This window comes from Haliotis asinina, chromosome 8 (assembly GCF_037392515.1).
Source record: "Haliotis asinina isolate JCU_RB_2024 chromosome 8, JCU_Hal_asi_v2, whole genome shotgun sequence".
NCBI classification, from domain to species: domain Eukaryota; kingdom Metazoa; phylum Mollusca; class Gastropoda; order Lepetellida; family Haliotidae; genus Haliotis; species Haliotis asinina.
The window spans coordinates 55,810,800-55,833,593 of NC_090287.1; the positions used below are offsets into that span (position 1 = coordinate 55,810,800).

General features: G+C 37.8%; 1 protein-coding gene across 3 annotated transcripts in view; it reads left to right on the forward strand.

Moving 5' to 3' along the window:
- The window catches only part of LOC137293697 (phosphofurin acidic cluster sorting protein 2-like), a 133,240-nt gene continuing 110,446 nt past the window's right edge, over window positions 1-22,794 (forward strand). For all 3 annotated transcript variants that reach the window (XM_067824400.1, XM_067824401.1, XM_067824402.1), the window contains exon 1: window positions 1-118. In XM_067824400.1, coding sequence (XP_067680501.1) covers window positions 12-118 — 107 coding nt within the window. In that variant the 5' untranslated portion in view covers window positions 1-11. The remainder of the gene's footprint in view (window positions 119-22,794) is intronic.

Sequence of the window (22,794 nt, forward strand, 5' to 3'; positions counted from 1 at the left end):
AGGTAAAGAAGATGGCGGACAAGACGTCTCGGAGTACATGGCTGGGTGTTAAACCCGTGCCTATGAAACTCTTCGCCACTTGGGAAATAGAAAAGACCTCACCCAATTGTATACCAAGGTACGTTTTTCAATTTTAATACCTTTGGCAATACCCAATGCAAGGGGTAAACCATCGCGCAGGAAATTATTGACAGTACACAAAGTATTTTCTTGACTTTGCAGCTATTCACATGCAAAGGTTTAATAAATTTGCTGTCGCCAATAGTAAAATATCTTAATTACAGTAAGCCTGTAAAAAAACAGACAGAACACTCGAACTTGTCAGATGACTATGACGTAAATGCATCTTGCATCTTACGATTGTTGGACGGGATGTCTAGCGTTAGGAGGCAGACGACATGCATTCATTCAATGTCAATGAGAACCCAGTGAATGAGCTGTCACTCGATAGTACGATAGTTAAATATGTGTAAATGTACAATTGCATATTAACGTTCGTCGGTTAATCAATATCGTCATTCTTGTACACACTGGTGTTTATTGTCGTACATGTAAGAGTCATGATTCTTGAAGTCACGAAAACTATTACATAATGCAAGTGACAAGATTGGTCAATGACCATGTGACCCCCTGTTGCTCCCGACTCCTTTATCTGTCAAAGCAACTCAGGTGGCTTCTCATGGGGTTATGTATATATATGTTTTGTCATGTTTAGTATTGGAAGAATATACATTAATACATGTTAAGTTCATCATAAGGATGTTATGTGTAAATGTAATTAACAAATCTTACATCAGTGTTTCTGAACTTTGTATGGCCTTTTATTTGTCATAATTAGATATTTGCTCTCAAAACGAACTTCACCTAAGTTACCATGTAGTGTATGGTAATGGTAGGAGTTCTAAAGAAATGTGACATCTTACTTAATCTTACCATTGTCTTAGACCAGCAGATATACTTTCAAATCTTGTTTGAATGTTTAACTGACTTCTATCATTACTATTTGATATGCCTATAATGTTAAAGGTGGAAATTGAAATATTTTTTTCTGGTTTATATGTCACAGAAAAAAATCAGCTTAACTTGAAGTGCTCAACAACTGAAATTCTATTTTTGGTAGAGGCCTTTCATTGTTTTCCTAGACTTGTGAGACAGTCATGATGACTTCAAAAATGTTGTTGCTGTTGAAAGAAAATGCATCAAAATCAGTGAGATCTAAAACTCAAATTATCAGATAACCCTTATCTTAGGTGTCAACATAAGGCTATCTATATATGGGTCAGTTTTTGAGAAACAATAATAAATGCATTTTGTCTTTGTGTATTATCTGATCACTGTGATCCACTACCTGATAGGCCATAATTTATGACAATTACAATAAGCTGACCTAAGTGATTTAATTTTATGCTGTTACAACAAGGCAAGGAGTAATTTTTACTATAGAAGATATACATTAAACAGGCATGGGATAGCTACACTTTAGCTGTTACTAAGTCAGCCAGATATAGTATGATACTCTTCATGCCTGTTCCTTGTTCAGTGTAATTATTGTCTCATGAAAAGTGTAATATTTTGTGACACAAACTTTGATCAATATTTCCCTCTCCTGCCTTTTTGCTTGTTTCATGTGAAGTCTTAATTGATTGGTTTGTTCAGGATTGGTGACTTGGGCATTGTGTATGTACAGGGATTTGTATGAGGTGTGAAGCTGTTTTCTGGTGCCCCCTACTGTGATACTGCAGAAAGCTAAATTAAGCCATACTCACTCGTGTACTCAATATGACATGTTACATTACCATATTTATTCTGGATAGTGAGCATCAGAGTATAATGCACAACCACCTCTGGATGATTAAGAATGTTTCAAAAATAATATAGTGTGTATTAAATACTATTATACATGGTTTGTGTGGAGTGGGGGTGGGGTTAACCTAATAGCTAAAGTGCTCACATGTCACACTGAAGACCTGGGTTCAACTCCCCATATGGGTAAAATGTAAGAAGTTCATTTTTGTTGTCCCTGCCATGATATTGCTGGAATGTGGCTAAAAGCAGTGTAGAACCATCCTCATTCACTCCTGTTTGTATGAACACATTTTTAACATTCTTGGTAAATATTTTTTTGAAATTTGAGATAAGACATCCAAAGACGAAAAGATTTTCTATTAAATTGTATATCTTGTTGAACAAGGCTTTGTTTTACAATCCCAGATTCAGATTTTGGTGTGTACAATCACATCAGTAACCAATCTGTCTAGTTAAGACTGGACAGGCTGCCATGTCATAGCTTCAGTGTTGTGTGTGAAGTTACACTTGCACGGATTAAATGTTGTCAGAAACACATGCTGCTATATTACTCAGCTAAAACTGATCAACAAAACATTAAGTAAGATGGGATACAGACATTTACCCACAACATTTACATCAGACTGATTGTTCTTTGTAAACAGTTGGAAGCAAACAACAATGTTATGAATGTTCTTCAATCAGTGAACTGAAAATATTGATGTTTAGCTGCTCAAATACAACAGACTAGCCCCAAACAAGTGTGAAATCATTTACCAAGGGTGACAACACCAAAATAATCATGGTAATAGCGTGAAATTGTTCAGTGTTTATTGGTGTATAAATTTGATGCAATTCACAAAGTAAGCTGAAGGTCTAGATGTGACTCCATGGGTACAGTATGCAAATTCAATGTACCTTGTGATTTGTTGGGAATAATTCTCTCTCTTTCTCTCTCTCTCTCTCTTTCTCTCTCTCTCTCTCTCTCTCTCTCTCTCTCTCTCTCTCCTATATGGAGTGAAGCTCGGTATGTATGTACTTGTTTTAAATTGACACATGCTTGATTGAAATTGATGGGTATCCTTGAGGTGTTTGTTTTATCTTGATCTAAAGAGAACTCTATGATTATTTGATGTCCAACAAGAATACCCTGGCTTTCATCCAAGCTTTGAGGAATGTGATGCTGACTTGCCCAACGTAATGACTATTACTTCAGGATTGGTCACTAGAGGACATGCACAAAAAACATTTAGATGTCTTTCATTAGAATTGGCAGATGGTCAGTACCAAAGTGCTAATGAGACAAGGAATTCTTCTCTATTGTATAATGCATACCTGATAAAACATAGACTTGGGCCTCTGCCTAGAATTTGACATCACAGACCACATAGTTGTGCAGCCACTTTCAGACATTCATTCCATGAATGTGTTCAGTCTGTTGGAAGTAATTTATACATTCAAATTCTGACACAATATATGACCTTTTTGTTGAACAAGTTGAATTTGATGGGGCCTGGTCTTGTACTTTAAGATGTAGATTGGTCTGGGTCCTATGTTGAATGTATAGCTTCTGTTATCCAGATATCATGAATATTGTGAAATATTTCGGCTATATTTCAACTCCTACACAGGATTAGAAACATCATGTGGAGAACATATGCTTCATTTCCACATCTTGAAAAAAATTCACCAAGTTTGGAAGACAAAATGATGTTATCGATTTATGGATCTTTGAATGTGAATAAAAGCATAAGTGGTCCAGGTGTCATGCTGTCTGCTGTGATTGGGAGTGTGTAAATGTAGGCATAAGCTGCTCTGCTGGATCAATAAGAGCATGTGGACTGTAGCATGGGAATACATGCGTGTAGAGGTGATCCAGAGATTAATGATATGAGGTGTCAAATGTTGTTCTTCTGTCAGCGATGTTGGTGTTAACAGGAGATTGTAGATTAGTTGTGTGGATTTTGTGTATCTGATTTGATGTAGTGCAATAATAATAACTATTATCATATATATCAGCTGGTAGATGGAATGTCACATCTGTATGTGTGAAGGGGAGAACTCAATACTGTTTAATGCATCACAAACGCCAAGATGAGTTTGATGGATCTGAAGAATATTTATCATTGGAAATGTTGGCTGGGTATTTGCAGTCAAAGAAATGAAACCTTTTTTCTAGCAGATTGATTTGTTTCTGTATGCTACTAATACATTGCTCAGAATAAATTTTGGTTTGTTTATATGCTATTGAAATATTAATGAATATATTTTGTTAACAAATTAACTCTATCATTTTTTCTGTGCCTCTTTACTAACAAATGCAGCTTATATTTTTCCTCTTACTTTTTTATGTGAAATGCATATAATAAAAACCTGATACTTCAGAATCAGCAGACCTATGGAATGTTATATTTCAGTGTGTTTTCAAGGTTAATAAAGAAACAGTGTTTTGTTTACCATTATGTGAACAGACGTTACCCATTCCTACCCTCTCTATAGCCAGTCTATTTACCACTGAAATTAAAACTGAATGGATGGCATGATTTATGCAGTCATCCCCCAACAGTGTTAGAAATTTAGCATGGAAGTGTCAGGTTATCTTTGTTGAATGCAAAAGATTTACAGTCTAGGGGAGCACCCAGATTTAAATACTATTGATGTGACTTCCAATGAATCTTTCTTTTCTAACCCCATGGCCAGTAAATAGAGCAAAACTTGGGACATGTCATTATGACATTAAACAGATGGTAGTTGTTGTTTCCTTGCCTAATGTTGTTAGTCAGTGAAGCCATTTAATGATTTATAACACAAATACGGAATTGAGCATTGAATTTAAACTGTGTCTTGGTATCTCAGTGGGCTAAAATTGTTGTATTAGTCTGGAGTGCTATTCACCCTTGTTTGTCAGTGTGCAAATGAAACATTTTCTTGTGTACCTCAGCCGTCCTAAACCTCACTCCTTGAATCCCATCTTCTCCTTAACTGAATCCCCGGAACCTTAGTAGCCCCAGAAATCTTTCCTTTCAAACTTTATGTTGTTTCACAATCATGGTGTGCAATCATGTAAGAAGATACTGTGTCTTGTCTGTCACTGTATGTGCTAGTCACAGGTTGATATTACCGGTCAGGTGTAAAAGCAATAACACATGTATACATGTAATTGATTATCTGCCTTACTACATGTATGTAGTATACCTGTATACATTACATAGCCAAAACTAAAGATACTATCATCCTATGTTGTGTGGCAAATGATGCTTGTACTGATTTGTAACTTACACTGTCAGTGAATGTGATAGGTGAAAGTAACATCGCTCCTGATAAGGAAAGATCAGTTATTGTTATCGGACATCAATCATGTCACCAGAATTCTAAGATCAGATCAGTTTTTACAACATCTAACAACTCACTCACTCACAGTGTAAGTATTCATTCACAAGTAGTAGTGCAAAAAAGACCGGGTGTAAACTTTATGGATTCTGAGCAACAACAAAGAATACAGCTGATGTTATTGACACCTTAAGTACATGAATACACTGATGAGAATGAAGCTTTTCGGTTTCAATACAGGAAACAGTGGTGGATATTGCACATTGTGTTCATCTCCCTTTACCTGTTGAAAGGATGGTACACATGCATACCATCAACATTTATTTTAGCCATCAAATGACTTCTGCCCATCCTTGGTGCAGCATACCCACATTGCTGTGAGTGAGTGTTTTCCCCACTTCCTGTTTACCATACATACCTGTGCTGACTGAGATCTACTGCAGCTCTAGGCCATTGCTGAGGTTGTACGGACATTTCAGTCAGACCCCCTTCTGCCAATCCTCTTCATTCCCCCTTGTCTTGTCACCTTGAGTTCATTAAGAACAATGTTGTCGATACAAGCAAAGTTAATTAGTGTGATATATGGCAATATCAATGTGGAATTAAGGCTTTTGGTTAACACTGTGTCGTTGAAAATGACAACATCTGATGAGGTTCCCTGTTGGCATTGTTCTCAACTTGCTGTAAGGGGCAACTTGTGGATTGGCTGGTCAGGGTTGATTATGTACCATCATCATAGTGTGACACCATCATGGATTGTTGCTTTCAGTTATCAGTGATTGTCTTGTCTGGACTTACGTTTAGGCAGCCATTATGTAGGGATAATAGTTAAATGTAGTGTTGAAGTTAAATGATACACAAGCAAAACCTAGAAAATGACAGTAATCACTTTTAACTGGTAATGTTGCTATAGAAGTATTGTATTGTTGAAGTTTTGTGTTCAGGTTTATCTAGCGCAACAAAGATCACTGGGTCAGCATTTTGTCTTACTTTTTGTGTGCCGACTGCAAAAATACATTTTTTACAGTTTCATGCTGCACAGAAATATCTCATCATCTGTCAGAATGAACACTTAAATCAAAGGACATATCTGATTATTCTATATATCTGACATAGCTGAACTAAATTTGTGTCTGTGTATTAAAATTTTGTTTGGCATGAACATGACAATTTGAACAATTGACTTTGATAAGAGGAACTAATAGATGCAAATGCAGTTTTAAATATTTGAAGCTGACTACCCACTCACTTCATTTATTTATGTTCATTTAGAGAAGCTGTGGGATAGCATGGGTACTATGTGTGAAGCCCATATTTGGTTTCCTCTGCCTTGATATTGCTTGGATATTACTTTCAGCAGCATAAAACCTTACTCACTTTCAATTAGAACTATAGGCATGTTTAACTGTAGTTGATGTTTAATATATAAAAAATTAAAACAATACCTATGGTAATGTACTATATATGTGCCTTTGATTTTTATCTTATATATTATTTGTTAGAAGTGACCTTTGTATGTGTTCGTGTTCCATGTAATTAAACATGTCCGCTGACAAATTCCAACAATAAGCTTCAGCTTTCAAATAGGAGTCAGTTAGTTCCTGATCCTTTGCATATTTTACACCACCCTTTACTGCAGGATATAAAGCTTGCTACTTTCCTCCAAACCTTAAAATGGAATTTGAAAACCTGTTTTTCAGAAAAATGTTCTCCTCAGCTAGTATACAGCCATACAAGCTTCTGCTGAATTGATTCCTCTTCTTGTGACATGATGATGATGATGATGATGATGATGATGGTGGTGGTGATGGTGATGATGGCAATGGTGATGATGACAGTGTTCACAAATAGCGTCTGACCGTCTGACAAATACGGCAGATTTGCCTACAGTCAGATAGAAGTCACCAACCTGCCAGACCCAGAGTCTGACTGAATATTTCACAATGACTTTGTCTGAAGTTGGTAGTTGTGTCATGTGACACTTCTTTGCTGTTTATAAAACTTATGTTTCTTGTTATATAATGTTAATAGCTACAATGCCATGATTTTAAGTCTGAAATGTGTGTTTAATTTTATTCTGTGGGTCCTGTGAATTTTCAGCGGGTTAGACATCTGAAACTTCCAGGACCCAATGTCCTTTTACTCTGAAACACTATTCGCAAACATGATGATGATGATGATGATGATGATGATGATGATGATGATGATGATGATGATGATGATGTCGTCATCATCATCATCATTATATGAATAAGCCATATGAACTTTTACTATAAACATTCAGACGCTTTTCAGTCTTCTCTTGGATGCGGAAATAAACAAAATGATCACTTGCTCTAGGCTTGCTGGCTTGGGTAAGTACTCCATCAAAACCTACTTGCCTGAGTTGAAGGCTTCAGGTCATTAATATTGTTGTTAGCTTATGGCTTCACATGGCTGTGTGTTAACTACATGACAAGCACTGGTTATAGTCACCAATCTGTTAATCAACAAGGTGTACACATTGAAAATGTTGACTATGAAATGGTCAAACATCCTACTATGATCTAGAATTTTAGTTTTTTATACTCCAAGAGTTATAGTAGGATGAATGCTAAAACTGCCATGAAAACACTGTTCATATTGTCTTGCTTATTGTACAATTGTAACATATTTGCCATATTCACCCTGGATTTGATGGTTGGAGAAGATGTCATGGAACTTGCATTGAGAAATATATCTGTTGGCAATTCTAGTGTTAATGAGAACATTGGTGAACATTCCTTTCTGGGTAATATTTTGCACCTGAATGCATTATCCCTCAGCATTATACATATCAAGAGAAATAGTCAAATACCTTGTCATAAAATGAGTAATTTATACGAATAGATTAATGGGATTCTCTCTGTTCACAGCTCATTTTGGATCTGGTTTCAGTGAAACGATTTTAAGAGAATTTTAGGAGAACGCTAGTCCCATCACATTTTCACTAGTCCTGTACTATCAGCATGAGGCAAGGCTGAGGTCTATAAAGATGAAACCCATGTGCGGGTTAGAATATTGATCTTCAGTAACCCAAGAGGTGTAAAAGGTGACTAACAGGATCGTGTGGTCAAGCTCATTGACTTGGTTGTCAATGTCACATGTCATTGGTTTTCAATTGCATAGATCATTGCTCATGCCGTTGATCATTGGATTGTCTGGCCCAGACTCAATTCTTTACAGACCGCCGCCATATAGCTGGAGTATTGCTGAGAGTGATGTAAAACTAAACTCACGCTACAACGATAGCATAGTACAAAGGGGATCTTCGCTTCCATTCTTCAACACCAACTTAAAACTGTCAGTATGCTGCCCCATCTTTGTGGCACAAGCCCAGGTCAACTTGACCAGCAAATTTACAATAACCTATGTTCATAATGAGCATGCTTATAACAAGCAATTGTTTTCTGATGTTGTTATCCAGATGTTGTATATTCCACAACAAATGTGGATAACGAAAAAAGGTCATTACAAACTCAAATTAGTCTTCCATTTGAGGTCATTTTGACCATTACTGTACTATTGTATGTACCAGGAAGACATTTCTTCAGAATTTGTACAAGGTCTTAATGACTTTTATATTTCCTTGTGTTGTCTATTTAGTTATATATTGGTAAACATGTCCACATTGTCATGGGTTTGATTGTTATGTCAGCTAATGGCCCAGGGATTGAGGAAATCCATTATGACAGAGGAAACTAACTGTAGAAAGGTGCAACTACTCTCTCCTGACCAACACCTCCCTAGAGCCATCTGTTGCGTCATGTGTTGTTCGAGTGCCACAATAATTTGGAAAGTTGTTGCCACTGAATTACATATTTCAATTACGGTAATATAATGCTCAGCTGGCATTTAATTGAAACAAGAAATGGATGGAGGCGAAATGTGACAAATTGTCCATCAATATTGTGTGTTTTAATTTTCTTTATGCATGGAAAGTGGTACAAGGACAGCGATGAACAGGAAATTAGTGTCTTCTATTGGCTGGAAGTTCCCGCTGTGAAGAATATCAGTTAAAAAAGGTTCCATCTGATTTCCTGTGTAAGACGGCCATATATCAGCTGCAGATGAAGTTTTGGGGGCCAGATTGAAATTAAGTCTGCGCTGTGACTGATGTCTTAGCTACCATGCTGACATGTACACACTGTAAAGGCTTGTTTTGCAATATTACTGCCTGTGTAGCAGTAGACCATTTGTCTGGGATGTTTTGGTGTACGATATAGATTGTATAATTGATTAGAAGCTGCATCTTGTCCGATGTTGTTTTTCTTGTTAATGAGTAAATTTATTTCCAGTTAAATAAGTAAATGGTCACAAAAAGACAAGATGGCACTGTTACTGAAGAACATCATCTATAGTTAGACTGTGTGGCAAATATGATAACAGCACTGTTATTTACATGATGTGCACAAACGTATGAAAATGGATGTATACACATGGTCTTACATCATGTGGTACAAAACAACACACTGTTTTGTATGTTAACATATGTAAGCTTGTGATGTCACTTTAAGCAAGTGAAATTTTCTGTTGTTCACTCAGTAGTAGATGGTACCTGGAAGGTGGAAATTATTCGCAAGTACTTCTCAGTAGTCAGTGTGTTGTATGTTCTCAGGGAAATAACAATGAAACGTGAATCCACATTATTATCTCTAGACCATAGTAATATTGCAGTTCTTAGGAGCATTGTCCTTGTCATTGTCGTCGTCATCATCATCTTCATTATGATCGTCATGATGATCATCATGTGATAACTAGTATTTCGAATATATACTTGTCATATTTGAGTAATGTTTAAATCATATATCAATCCTGCCACTTCAACTTCTAAATTCCACATAAGAAGTATGCCTTCCTCCAACATGTCAAATGTTTAAACTTAGCTGTTAGTCAAAGGGTGCATCTTAAAGTCATAATTTGTACATTAGATTTTGCCAGCCTCAACTTCACAAAGACCCTTCCAACCTCAGTCGCCTAGTTAGATTCTATCTGTGCCATTTACGTCTTATGTCACAAAATCCCTATGCTGAAATCTGGGACTCCTTTCATTAAGGTGATAATCCTGCTTTAGCTCTGTTCAAGGTTGGTTTGTGCAGTGGTGGTATTCTTCTTGATGTCATCATACGTCAACATTTGCCAGGTTTGGTTTACCTTCCATCTCCAAGCAAATGCTATGTGTTGATGGTGTTGCGCTGGCATCGCAGGGTGAGCAGCCTGTCAATAACATGGTTTCCAGAAGATTAGACAATACTTGACGTATGTGAAAGAGTGTATAGGGAGATCCGGTGATACAGTGGCGGTTGTTTTATTTGTATGTATAGCTTTACTTCTTCAAATGGGGGCCATGATGATGGCAGGAAACTGCTTACTCACTTTTTTGTGTACCAGGGTTAGGTTTATTGCTGACACAAAGTTTTAGTTACAAAGATTTTTTGTTCGTTGCTTGATGCACTCAGCAGTATTTCAGCGGTCAGTGAGTAACCTTGTCTGGAGCAGACAACTCAGTGATTGACATGATGAGCATCAACCTGTGCATTTATGAAATGGAGACTTTCATGTACCATAGTTTTAGTTCCAAAGTGTGTTTGTTCATTGACTGATGCTGCACTCAGCAATGTTCTAGCAGCCTATGAGTAATCCTGTTTGGAGCAGACAATCAAGTGATTGATATCATGAGCATCAACCTGTGCAATTATGAAATGGAGACATCCATGTATAGATGGTAGATAGATGGATAGATGGGATATTTACATAGCGCACATATCCACTCACTAGTGCATGCTCAATGCACTGGTATTTTTCCCTTGATCACTGGATGGCAGTCTCAACAGCACATCGTATTTCAGTCTCAACTCCCTGGGGAGTATACAACTCTTGCTGCCACTTGGCACACCGAGTTTGTGGCTCTCTCATCCCAACGAGGTACCCAATTGACAGCTGGATGGACTGGGACAATTAGTCACAGCACTTTGTCCAAGTTTACTGCACGTTGCTGTACCCGCAACTAGGTGTATGCACGTGTTCATGTGGCCACCATCTGTTCATATACCAATGGATTTTTGGGTTCTTTGAAGTGCACAGGGTTGTGTACTGTACACTAGGGGTTGTGCCAACACTGAAAGAGTATGCACACAAAGTTGACTCCAAGGTTTTTACACCCGGTCACAGGTAGGCTCGATCTTGAAACCTCAACCTCACTGGATCACTAGCCTGGCGCCTTAGCCGGCTTGCCCACCACACCCACCATACATGTACCATACACAGTGTGTGAAATAACCTCTGGCTGCTTGCCAGTGGCTAGTAAAATATCCAGTCAAGTCATTAAATCACCACAGTACTCTGGGGTCATTTTGTTTATAGTTGACTCTCTCCAGCTTATCAAGTTATCATGCACTTTCGAATCATGCAAAATATTCATCACATTAGCAGCTTAATGATGACATATTTATGTTATTTGAGTAGAAACAAGATTTTTCACAAAGTCAAACTTTTGTATTTTTAATTGTTTTTGTTGGTATACCTATGTGTAATCTTCAGATTTGTAGACCATACATAGACCATACATGTACCTTTATTGCAGTACATGTGATGCTTGCAATTTGAATGGATTCTCATACAAGTATTATGGATTTGCTCTGATAAACTGACAATAGTGGGCCATGTTGACAAACAGCCAGCTCAGTTTCATCATTGTCAGATAATAAAATAGACTGGGTTCCTTTTCTTGGTATTATTGATACAACCCTGAAAGGTATCCCAGATTTTCAAACTTGTGTCTTTACTACTTTAGGCTCTATGTGATACTGATATATAAAGCAGTTTCTGAAATTTCTATTGTTACCATATTCATTTATTAGCACTGACTTTAAAAATCATCACATTTCTAAATAGCACTGTATATTCACTCATCTATTCTATGAATTCCACAACTAGCTTTAATTACTAAAGTTGTCAGTCATTAGTGCATAGAGGCAGTCAGGTAGCGTAGTGATTAAAGTGTTTACTCTTGCTGAAGACCCGAGTTTGATTTTCCACATGGGTACATTATGTGCAGCCCATTTTATAGATGGTAGCCATGTATAGATGGTAGCCTCAACTTCACAAAGACCCTTCCAACCTCAGTCGCCTAGTTAGATTCTATCTGTGCCATTTACGTCTTACGTCACGAAATCCCTATGCTGAAATCTGGGACTCCTTTCATTAAGGTGATTGTTTCATCCAAAAATCGTCTGGATAGCGAGACATCCAGTTAGCTGGATCAAACAAGCAAAACGTGAAAATGAAGTGAAAGCAAAAGGTGGAAAATGTTTCATGTACGTATATCAATAAATCAGCAGTCAATAGTAACAACAGTGAATCATTATAACATATAAGTGTACCAATAATACATGAAGGGCAGAATGCAGGTTCTGTCAAGTTGTCTCGTTGTCAGGTTATCTTGGACATAATCATGTAGCGTGTAAAGCTTCAGGTGGTAAGTTAGATAAAAAACATAAATCGATGACAAAAAGTCTCTATTTTGACATCTGCATATTCTTTTTTCAATTTTAAATGCCCAGAAAACATCGTGTCAAACTTATGCTGTTTGCAGAAAGTAAACTTCCGGACGGGATCATTTGACTTAGATCATGTGGCAGGATATTTTTAACTTGCATCATGACAGATAGTACGTGTTATATGCAGTACTATTACAGTGTAGTTAACCGTAATCCTACCTAACAAGTGTTTTCGTTACTGATGAGATGTTCTCACACCCACCAAATCCTAATGAACAACCTGAGTGACACGCGTCCCCAGTGTTTGATGGCTAATTAATCGATTCACATCAAACGCCTACCGATAGATTAAGAATGAAATCATATAGTCATGTGGTAACCAGTATTGATGTGACACATACACATGCACATGTGTACAGATCTTTCTGTCCTGATAACTGGGTCATTTTTCAGTGGAAATCAATGGCAATGGTTTGAAAATTCGCTGTCCGGGTCTGGAAGTGTGGGGTTCGGTTAAGCGAGTACAATTACTGAACGTAAGTTTCGTTTCACATGAAAATCGTCCGGGAGGTGGGGTTTCCGGATATGTGGGGTTGGAGTAAATGGGGTTCGACTTATTATACTTATTTTTTAACCTTTAGGGTTTAGTGAATGGTCAGTTGATTCTATGGCTTGTAGCGCTAATTAGGACATTCAGTTGAAAAAGTTGGCTTAAAATATTTTTTAAGAATATATTGTCTCATTTGATTGCAAGTTAGAGATGTTGGACAAGAACTTATTTATGATGAATCAGAAACCAAATAAATAGTGTGTTTGCTCTATTTGTTTTTCAACGTACAACCACAGAGCTCTGAATAACTTTACTATTGGTCCAAGTAGTCAGAAAAGGTTGCCCCTACTCAGACTATTGTGCTTACTGCCGAAACATAAAAGACACACATGTGTTCCCATGGGAATATCATTTGCATCTTAACAGCTTTGAAAATGCATAGGTGTTTTAGTCATTTTTATGATATCTTGAAACGTTTGTATTAAATCATAACACAATGCAACAGGTGCAAAATACTCTCTTGCATTGTGGGTCTATCAGAGCAAGTGGCCTTGGTCAATAGAGTCATTTCAGATTTTCAGATTGAAAGGTTTCTACGACAGCCACTTATTTTTATCAAGGAACAAATCCAGACTGACAGATGGTGCATGGAAGGTGATTAGCGATCTTTCTTCATGTATAACACATAGGATTCCAGCTTTATTAGAGTGAGCATGGTTAGCACCACTTTGAACAGTATAACATCACAGTCAGTCAGATTAAGGAATGAAGGCCGCAGACATTTACCTCTTTGCAGGGGTGGAAATAACCCATTGTCTGACATCCTAGTCCAGTGGAGTTTTTTTCTGCCAGGCAAGCAAATTTGTATGTCATGCTTTGTAGCTTGTCCAGTAGACTAATCAGACTTTGTGTCCAGTTGACTCATTCACTCATTCTTATGAGAGCTGCAGTGAGAATTTGGTGGTTTTAGTTTAGGTTTTCTTGCTGACAGCTCCAGCTATATGACATCATCTAATAATAATCAATCTGTACTAGACAGTCCAATGATTGACATCATGAGCATCGATCTATGGAATGGGGATATGATGACATATGTCAACCAAGCCAATGAGCCTGACCGCCTAATCTGCTGATCCCATTTACGAAAACCATGTTTTGCTGAAGCCAAATCATAACCCGAATCTTTGCAGTTGTGGTTAGATTATAGTACACACCTGTCTCTTACTATCAGGCAGTGGTTTGTCTATCCCATGCCTGATCACTTCAAGGCCACTATGCTATAGCTGATTAGTGTCTCACTGCATCAACTGATTGTGTGGAAACATGTATATGTGTAAGGATGTGTACATGAGGAATAGAGAATTGGGATGAGTAGGGATGAAATTTCTGTCATTCCAATATAACAGCTGTGATCAGAAGAAGTTTTTAAAAGGGAAGGTTAGTATGATGTGTCAAGCCTGGTTTAGATAAACCAATGGTTGACATTGTTTAGGAACCAATGTGTGACACAGAGTATGCGAATAGCAATCAGTCTTATAACACCTTGATACTTCGATAAGAGCGGTATCTTGTGGTCTCAACATTTCACATGTGTGGGGTTGTTGGTGGATGTTGGTTTTTGTCTGGCTAGGTGTGGGTGTAGGGAATACTTTACATGCCATAAATATAACATGCACTGCCTGCTATTTGAATATTATCATTGGAACAGATGTTAACGAAATTCTGAAGACAAAGCTGTACCATGACATACATGCGTATATTTCTTAGTTTAGAAAATAAATTCATCTGGAAAAATTGAAGTGATATTTATATTTTCAAATATCAATAGAAAAAACAGCTCTTCCATTTTTGCGACTGATCACTTGTTCAATTTGAGTGATGATAATATAATAGCATGTTTGCCTTTTGACATTATAGTGGCATTATGTGGGTGGTTATGTGTCTGCCCTGACCATGCCCACCTGGCCTTTGTGTAGTTATATATTTTTTTGTCTTTTTGTATCAGTGTGCGGTTATTCTGAACTGCAGTATGTTTCCGATTTGTATCAAGGATATTTTCTGAAACAAAAGATTAGTCATGTTGTCTGGATTCATATTTGTTCAGTGTTATTCAGATATATACCCCAGAGTATTGTGTTGGATGGAATGTGTACAGGTATGCTGCACGATCTGTATAGTGTATGGTGTCACTGTAACATTTAGTGTGTGTATTTTTTGTACTGAAAGTGCATACATGGTATGTGTGTTCTTTATATGCATCCAGGATATTTTCTGATGGAAAATGGGGCGGTGGGGTAGCCTAGTGGTTAAAGTGTATGCTTGTCACGCCAAAAACCCGAGTTTGATTCATCACGTAGCTACAGTGTGTTTCCCGCAGTGATATTGCTAGAATATTGCTAAAAGTGGCGTAAAACTAAACTCACTCTCTCTGAAACATGAGATCAGTCACTACTGTAGTTCTGCAACTAGTGCAAGTCATTGATTGGGGAGGGCACTTCAGCAAAGAAAATTTGAGAAAATCTAACTTTTTTTAGATGAATTGGCAGTTTTATTCAAAATATGTACCAGGGATATTTTGCAGTGGCAGTGTTTACAGATATTCTGCACAACCTGTACAATTTATGATGTCGGCCTAACATTTAGTGACAACTGACATTTGCATCAAACTGGAATTCCTGTAATAACTTGAAGAGAAATTATTTATTCATTACTTACCAATCTTGAAATCCTTGAATATCCAGGTTAAAACTGATCTTCAGTAACCCATGCTTGTCATCAGAGGTGACTAACAGAATCAGGTGTCCAGGCTCACTGACTTGGTTGGCACATATTATCATTCACTAGTTGTTTAGATTGATGCTCAAGCTGTTTATCACTGGATTGTTTGGTTCAGATTCAATTATTTACAAACCACAGCCCTATACCTGGAGTATTGCTGTGTGCGATGTAAACTAAACTCACTCACTGAAATCCTTGCTTGTGTAACAATAATCTAAATCAGAACTTGTTATAAGTCTGAATACGTCATGATTATCTACATTGTGTGTTTATATATGGTCAAGACAAGACCAAATGTCTGTGCTCATTAGTCTTGTGTTTCATCATAGATTAATGAAACTCCAGCATGTTTCTTTGTTTTCTTTGTAATCTAGATACTTTGTGTAAGTCCCTGGTCTGAAATGAGCTCCAGTCCAGGTGGACAAGCAGTGTTTGTCACTGCAGAAAGAGTTTTTGTACTTTTTGTGATTGTTATCATCCACTACTGACCTGGTCTTTATATAAAATGTCATGGTCATTATTGGTCATAAAATAACATTTGCTCTCTTTTGTTGTTGTCAAATCACTGCAGCTTGATGCTCATGATGTCAGTCACTGAATTGTGTGGTTTTGACTTCAGTATTTACAGACAGCTGCCATGTAGCTAGGATATTGCTCAGTGTGGTTTTGAACAACAAACACAACAAAGCGTAAAACACTCTCTGATGTTATAGAGAAGTGTTAATCAGTTGTGCAGGAGATACTCAATCCTGCTTTACACAACACTCATCTTATATTCAGGGACCAGAAAACCCTCCTGATACATCTATGTACTTCCTGCCTGTAGCTGAAAGTTGATGAAACTATTGTCTGGCTGCTTGCTCATCTGTCATACAAACCATTATGGTGGCCGAGCCTATATCATTTGCAGCACATGAATCATTCATTGATCCCTTGTGTGGCAAGACACAGGACAGTAGCTGCATGTCCGATTAAGTGGCCACAGGTGTGGAAGTGTGGCACTGATGAGGAGAAGTGTTTGAGTGAATGGTTGTGTAGACTGCCAGTCTGATCCTCAGGTGCTGATAGCATGCTCTGGGAGGCTTGTAGAATGGATTAAACAATCTCATCAGATATGGGGAAATAGGCCACTGAGCATGATGAAAGAAATGTTTCTTTGGGTTTGAGTTTTATGAGTTTTGGATGACTTCAGGGGTGGTGGGGTTTTTTGGTGGTTTTTTTTATGCTTTTTGTTTTTGGGTTTTTTTGTTTAATAGTGAGTATGTATGAATCATGAGGAATGACACAAGCTGCCATGAGGAACTAGGGATGGTAGTCGCCTAGGCTTGCCCTGGAATGGCATTAGCCAATGATCAAATGCTGAGATTAATTACTATGATGTGACTGCCTTAGCTGCTTTCAGGAAGCCTATTGGCTGAAACATTCGCTCATCACATTGAAGATCCAGGTTCAATGCCCCACATGGGTACAAGGTTTGAAGCCCATTTCTGGTGTTCTACTGTTATCTGTCTTGAAATTGCTAAAGCAACATAAAACCACTCATTTACCTGACTATTTTATGGGGATCTAATGGTGACATATTCACATATGACCCACTTCTATGCTGTACAGGTGACTTCCATAATCTCAAACTCCCCAGTCAAGAAAGTCAGGAACATCTGGAACAAAAACCTTCAGTCCGAGTTGCTTGAACTCAAACCTTAGGTCCTTAGTCATTGCTATAATATATGACTTATATTGATCTAAACCTCTATAGGATGGCAAATATACTAATAGTATAAGTTGTTCACTGGTCATGTGTGGGGCGTGGGTTGATGTACCCTTGATGTTTGTTTGTGTTCCCTGTGCCCGAAATATACAGATCTAATATAATATGGCTTTGATTTGGTAAACTGGGGTCAAAATATAATTTCTAATCATGATCAAAAGATATTATTTATTTGTAAAATTCGATGCAACGATTATGTTTTCACAGCATCATTTGCCGGGCAAGTGTTTAACAAATAGGCAGATATTAAAGACATGCCTTAGGTGGAAGAAGTTCCAGTTAACCTCAGATATATAATAATCCTAGAAATATGTACTTTGGTGACCCATTGTGTCAGCAATAAATCATCGTATTTAAATTATGACATTAAAACATTGAATGTTACAAACCACATTATTGGTCCAATTGCAAATATTTTCTAGGAAAAGTATTGTGTTATGACAACTAAAGAAAAGCTAGACATGCTCCACAAGATCATGTGACAACACAGCCTTATTAAACTTTCACGTTCTGTCTGCCGACTGATTGTTCAATATCACATCAGCTGATTGGTATTTCATGAAATATTACACATAATCATGTCATGATCCTAGACTGTCTGATCTCCTAATTTGTGTAATTATTGTGTGCCACACTGATTCAAGTGCAATGCTTACTTTTTTATTATAGTATGTTCGAGTCTAACATGACCATCAGGGTTGCTAGTGTATTTCAGGGTTCTTACTGAGGCCAAGATATATTATCAACTGGCTTTTCAAATAAATTGTACACTATGTCAGTATAACTATACAGTGGCATGGCAATATCATTTGCATCCTGATAATATCGCAATATTTCATATCCATTGTGTGAAATAGTTTCAAAACTTTGCTGACCAGTTGAACTAGCTATGCCCACAAAATAATCCACTAATCTGAAATTTGAAATGGACACAGGCTTTATCATTCTGCTGAACAATTTTTTCAGGCCATGATCTTGCATAATTCTAAAGTGTGTTATTAGTTAGAAATACTGATATATTTACAGAATGACCCAACGTACCAGGAGGGCAAGTGACGGTGGAGATTTACAGGACCAACTAGATTATTACTAGCCATATAGGCTTGTGAGCCAGTGGCTATTTCTCACACCGCATATCTCAATACTGTATTTCTGTTGTTGAGTTGTCATGTTTTACTTTTGTAGGTGAAACACAACCTTGAATCAAGTCTTATGACTGTCACTAATGAACATTATATAATTCTACTCTCACGATATGAATCTTAGGATACCGTATTGTAGGAATAGCAATATAGTGATTGTAAATTGAAGTCAAGTGCCATAGGCCTTGTAGTAGGATAAAACACTGTATACTGTATTGATGCTCAGTACACCTTGTGTGTACTCGTATGTTTGTATGAAGCCTATTCACGGTTTTTGCTTATCAACAGAAGTCTGTTTTTGTACACTTGATCCTGATAATTCAGAAAAGTGATTCGTTGATAACATATGCTTTCTAAAATATCTTTACCTTATTCTCTCATGTTCCTATAGTTAGTTTGTGATGCCACGACATACTAGCCTTTTATCTATACATATGCTATAGTGATGCATAAATATGATCAATCATTGTGATCGTAATTGTCTAGGCACTTTAACAGATTATAAAGAATTCATCAAAGCAAGTATTCGTAGATTTTTTCTTTTTTTCTTTGCCGCGGTTAATGATTCAGAAAGCATATAACTAAATGTTTCCATTATCCATGTCAGTTTAATGTTTCTCTTGTAATGAATGTTTCATGTGCGTTGTAAGACTGAGTCTGAGGAAGGGTCTCTTAATTTTATGAATGAGTCTTCTATTAGGATATACCTGACATGATCATTGCCCTCTCCCACTGCTGCCACTATCCTCTGTGATGAAATACCTGACATAATCAGTGCCCACCCTCAAGGTTGCCACTATCCTCTATGTATAAATACTTGACATGATCATTGCCCTCTCCCACTGCTGCCACTATCCTCTGTGATGAAATACCTGACATAATCAGTGCCCACCCTCAAGGTTGCCACTATCCTCTATGTATAAATACTTGACATGATCAGTGCCCTCTCCCAGGGCTGCCACTATCCCCTATGATGAAATACCCGACATGACCAGTACCCTCTCCCAGGATTGCCACTATCCCGTATGATGAAATACCTGACATGATCAGTGCCCTCTCCCAGGGTTGGCACCATCCTTTATGATGAAATATGTGTAGCCAGTCTATCCCCAGTGATATTGGGCCTAACCTGATGGGCAGAAGGCCAGACCTTCATATACCACCACTCATGTATGTATGGGAACAAGTGGACCATATGATCTCAATCAGGTGTATATTAGTCACAGCAACCCTTGACACTGTTATTGTCTGGTGGAGATAAGTCCGCCACCACTGATGATGAAGAGACTGACAGTACTACAGTCAGTCTGATCAACAGGTCAGCTTCTGTCTCTCAGACCCAGAACCATACCACATATTTTCCCTTGAACCAACCACTTTCGGTAATGCTAAGGCAAGCAAAATTCACAATTTCCCTTTCACTGGGGCTTCTTTTCCATTCAACTGGAATTGTTTGTTCTGACAATGTGATATTATGAGACACTAGCTTAACATTTTGTTAAATGTTTTACACATTTTGGTTCCATTGCTTTTCTGAAGTAAATATTTACTTCTGTCATCACTAGTGTACAGTTCTACTATATTCGTATCAAATTCCAGATAATTGACTTTCAATTTATATTCCATCTTGTCAGTTTCAAAAACAATATCAAAACTGATTTTAATGCTTGCATTATGAAACATTCAATTTGACGTGACAGACAGACCACAGATGAATATATATAGAATAAGATAAGCTTTAAGGCTTGTGGTTTCTGCAGGGAATAGAAATTGAACACACCTGGCATACGAGAGAAACATCTTCACCAGCATTTAGTATGTACACTGTAATCACACATCCAGATATTTGTACATGTTTAAGGATGTTTTAGAATTTCCTGAAAGACAAAGTAATGGCCTACATACACATTCCAATAAGCTTGCATCATAGGAGAATCTTTACTCCTGTGCACCCATTGGCTTAGATCAGGTTTCTTCATAACATGTCTCATCCTGAAATTGTTAGAAAAACAACCTATCAGCATGGTTTGGGTTCTGACAAACCTAAAAACATAGGAATAACACAGGTTCAAACCCACAATCTGGTTTCTGCATGCCCAAGGGACACACTAGGCCTCTCATGAATAAATACAGTGAACACAGTTCTTATTGCTTAGTTTCCAAATATAATTTTGATAATGACAAATAAACCCAGTTTGATTGAAAAGGAGCCACAGTCGAATTGTGAATTACTGCATGAAATCTAGACTTGCTTCATTTAGGACTAAAGCATTGCAGGGAGGGTTGGGCAGTAGGGAAAATAATGTCATGGGGACTGTGGCTATAAGTACAGTAAGTGCTCACTTTTTCAAGATGAAGTGGTTTTATGAGACTGATTTAGAATATGTATACCTGGACACAAAATACCTCACAGAGTTGTTGATGTTGAGAGGAGTGATGTTTATTTTACATATGGCAGGTGGTTACCTCCCAGCAGTGGCAGTCAGGGCTGTTACAGCTTCATCCTGGCTGGGCTGAACTGCAGTAGAAGAGGCAGTATGTCAGGCTGCATTACCCTCAGTCTTGTTACCACTGTCAGCTAACACTTCAGACAGTATGCTTCTTGGCAGGCATGGTTTCCACTTCATCCCAAGTGGCTCTGCACAATTGTTGATTTCCCCTGGAGCAATAGTCCAGTTTTGTGGCCACAGGGTCCCTATGCATACAGATAGGCAACTTCGTATTCAAGAGCTGCCTTGTTCTCTTTATTATGCTCTCTCTTCCTCCTTCCCTCCTCTCTCTCTCTGCTTTGAACTGTTTATGTATTCTGTCAGATTAATTATAAATTTTAGTGATACAGACCTTTGAGAATGATGACACTGAGTAAGTATTTATTTCTGTTTCAGGTTTCAAAATCACAGCAAAAAACAAAGGTGTTGCATTTCAAAGATACAACAGCCTAGAAATGATTTCATTTTTTGTGACATTTGAAATCAGGTTTGACGACAGTGTTTTAGACAGCAAACATTGAAGAATACAGGAGTTTCTAGTATCAAGAGTAAAGTAATGTCACATACTTCCCTTCTCCATCTCAACCCCTGCTGAGATTCTAATGTGAACTGCCATTTGTATTTTGTTCTGAGAATGATCTCAAGCTAGGTCGGTGAGATTTTCACTTGTCTGGAAGAAAACAGCTGAAAATGCTGTTAGACTACTTAGACTTTGCCATTATGAAATGCTTGCAGGCTTGAGAATGTTTGTACAGACATGCCAAACCACCATGGTCAGACAAAATATATGCAGTAATACTTCCCATGACATTTAGATCATACCTTACCGGAGTTTATAGAAGATGGAAAAAGTAAATTGCTCTTGGTTTGGTAATCAATAGAAGTGGCTCCTGGCGACTCAATTTAGAAGTGGGACGCACCTTCCTGTGGTTCTGTGGTCAGAAAGAGATTGATTAGATTTGGGAATAAGTAAATTGAAGCAATGTGCTGCGTTGGAATTACGGTGCACTGGCCTCTGGATATTACCCAGTGTTCTCCCCTGTAATCCGGTGGAGAATCCACACTGGGTGTTGATATGTGGATTGCTTTGTTTTGCTTGAGGTTACTTGGTGGCTGCTGTGTTCCTAAATATTTAAACTCTGATGACTAGAAAACAGCAAGAGTTTACAGTCGGGGATCACTGCCAAACATGCAGCTGGGGAACATTGAGGCTTCATTACCAGCATTCATCGCTTAGAGTATCTCTTTCTCCAGGAAGGGGGCAGTGGGGTAGCCTAATGGTTAAAGCGTTTTCTCATCATGCTGGAGACCTTGGTTTGATCCTCCACATTTGTACAATATGTGAAGCTCATTTCTGGTGTTCTCTGTTGTGATGTTTCTTGAATGTTACCCTCTCTCTCTCACTCACTCACTCACTCACACTCACTCGGGTAAT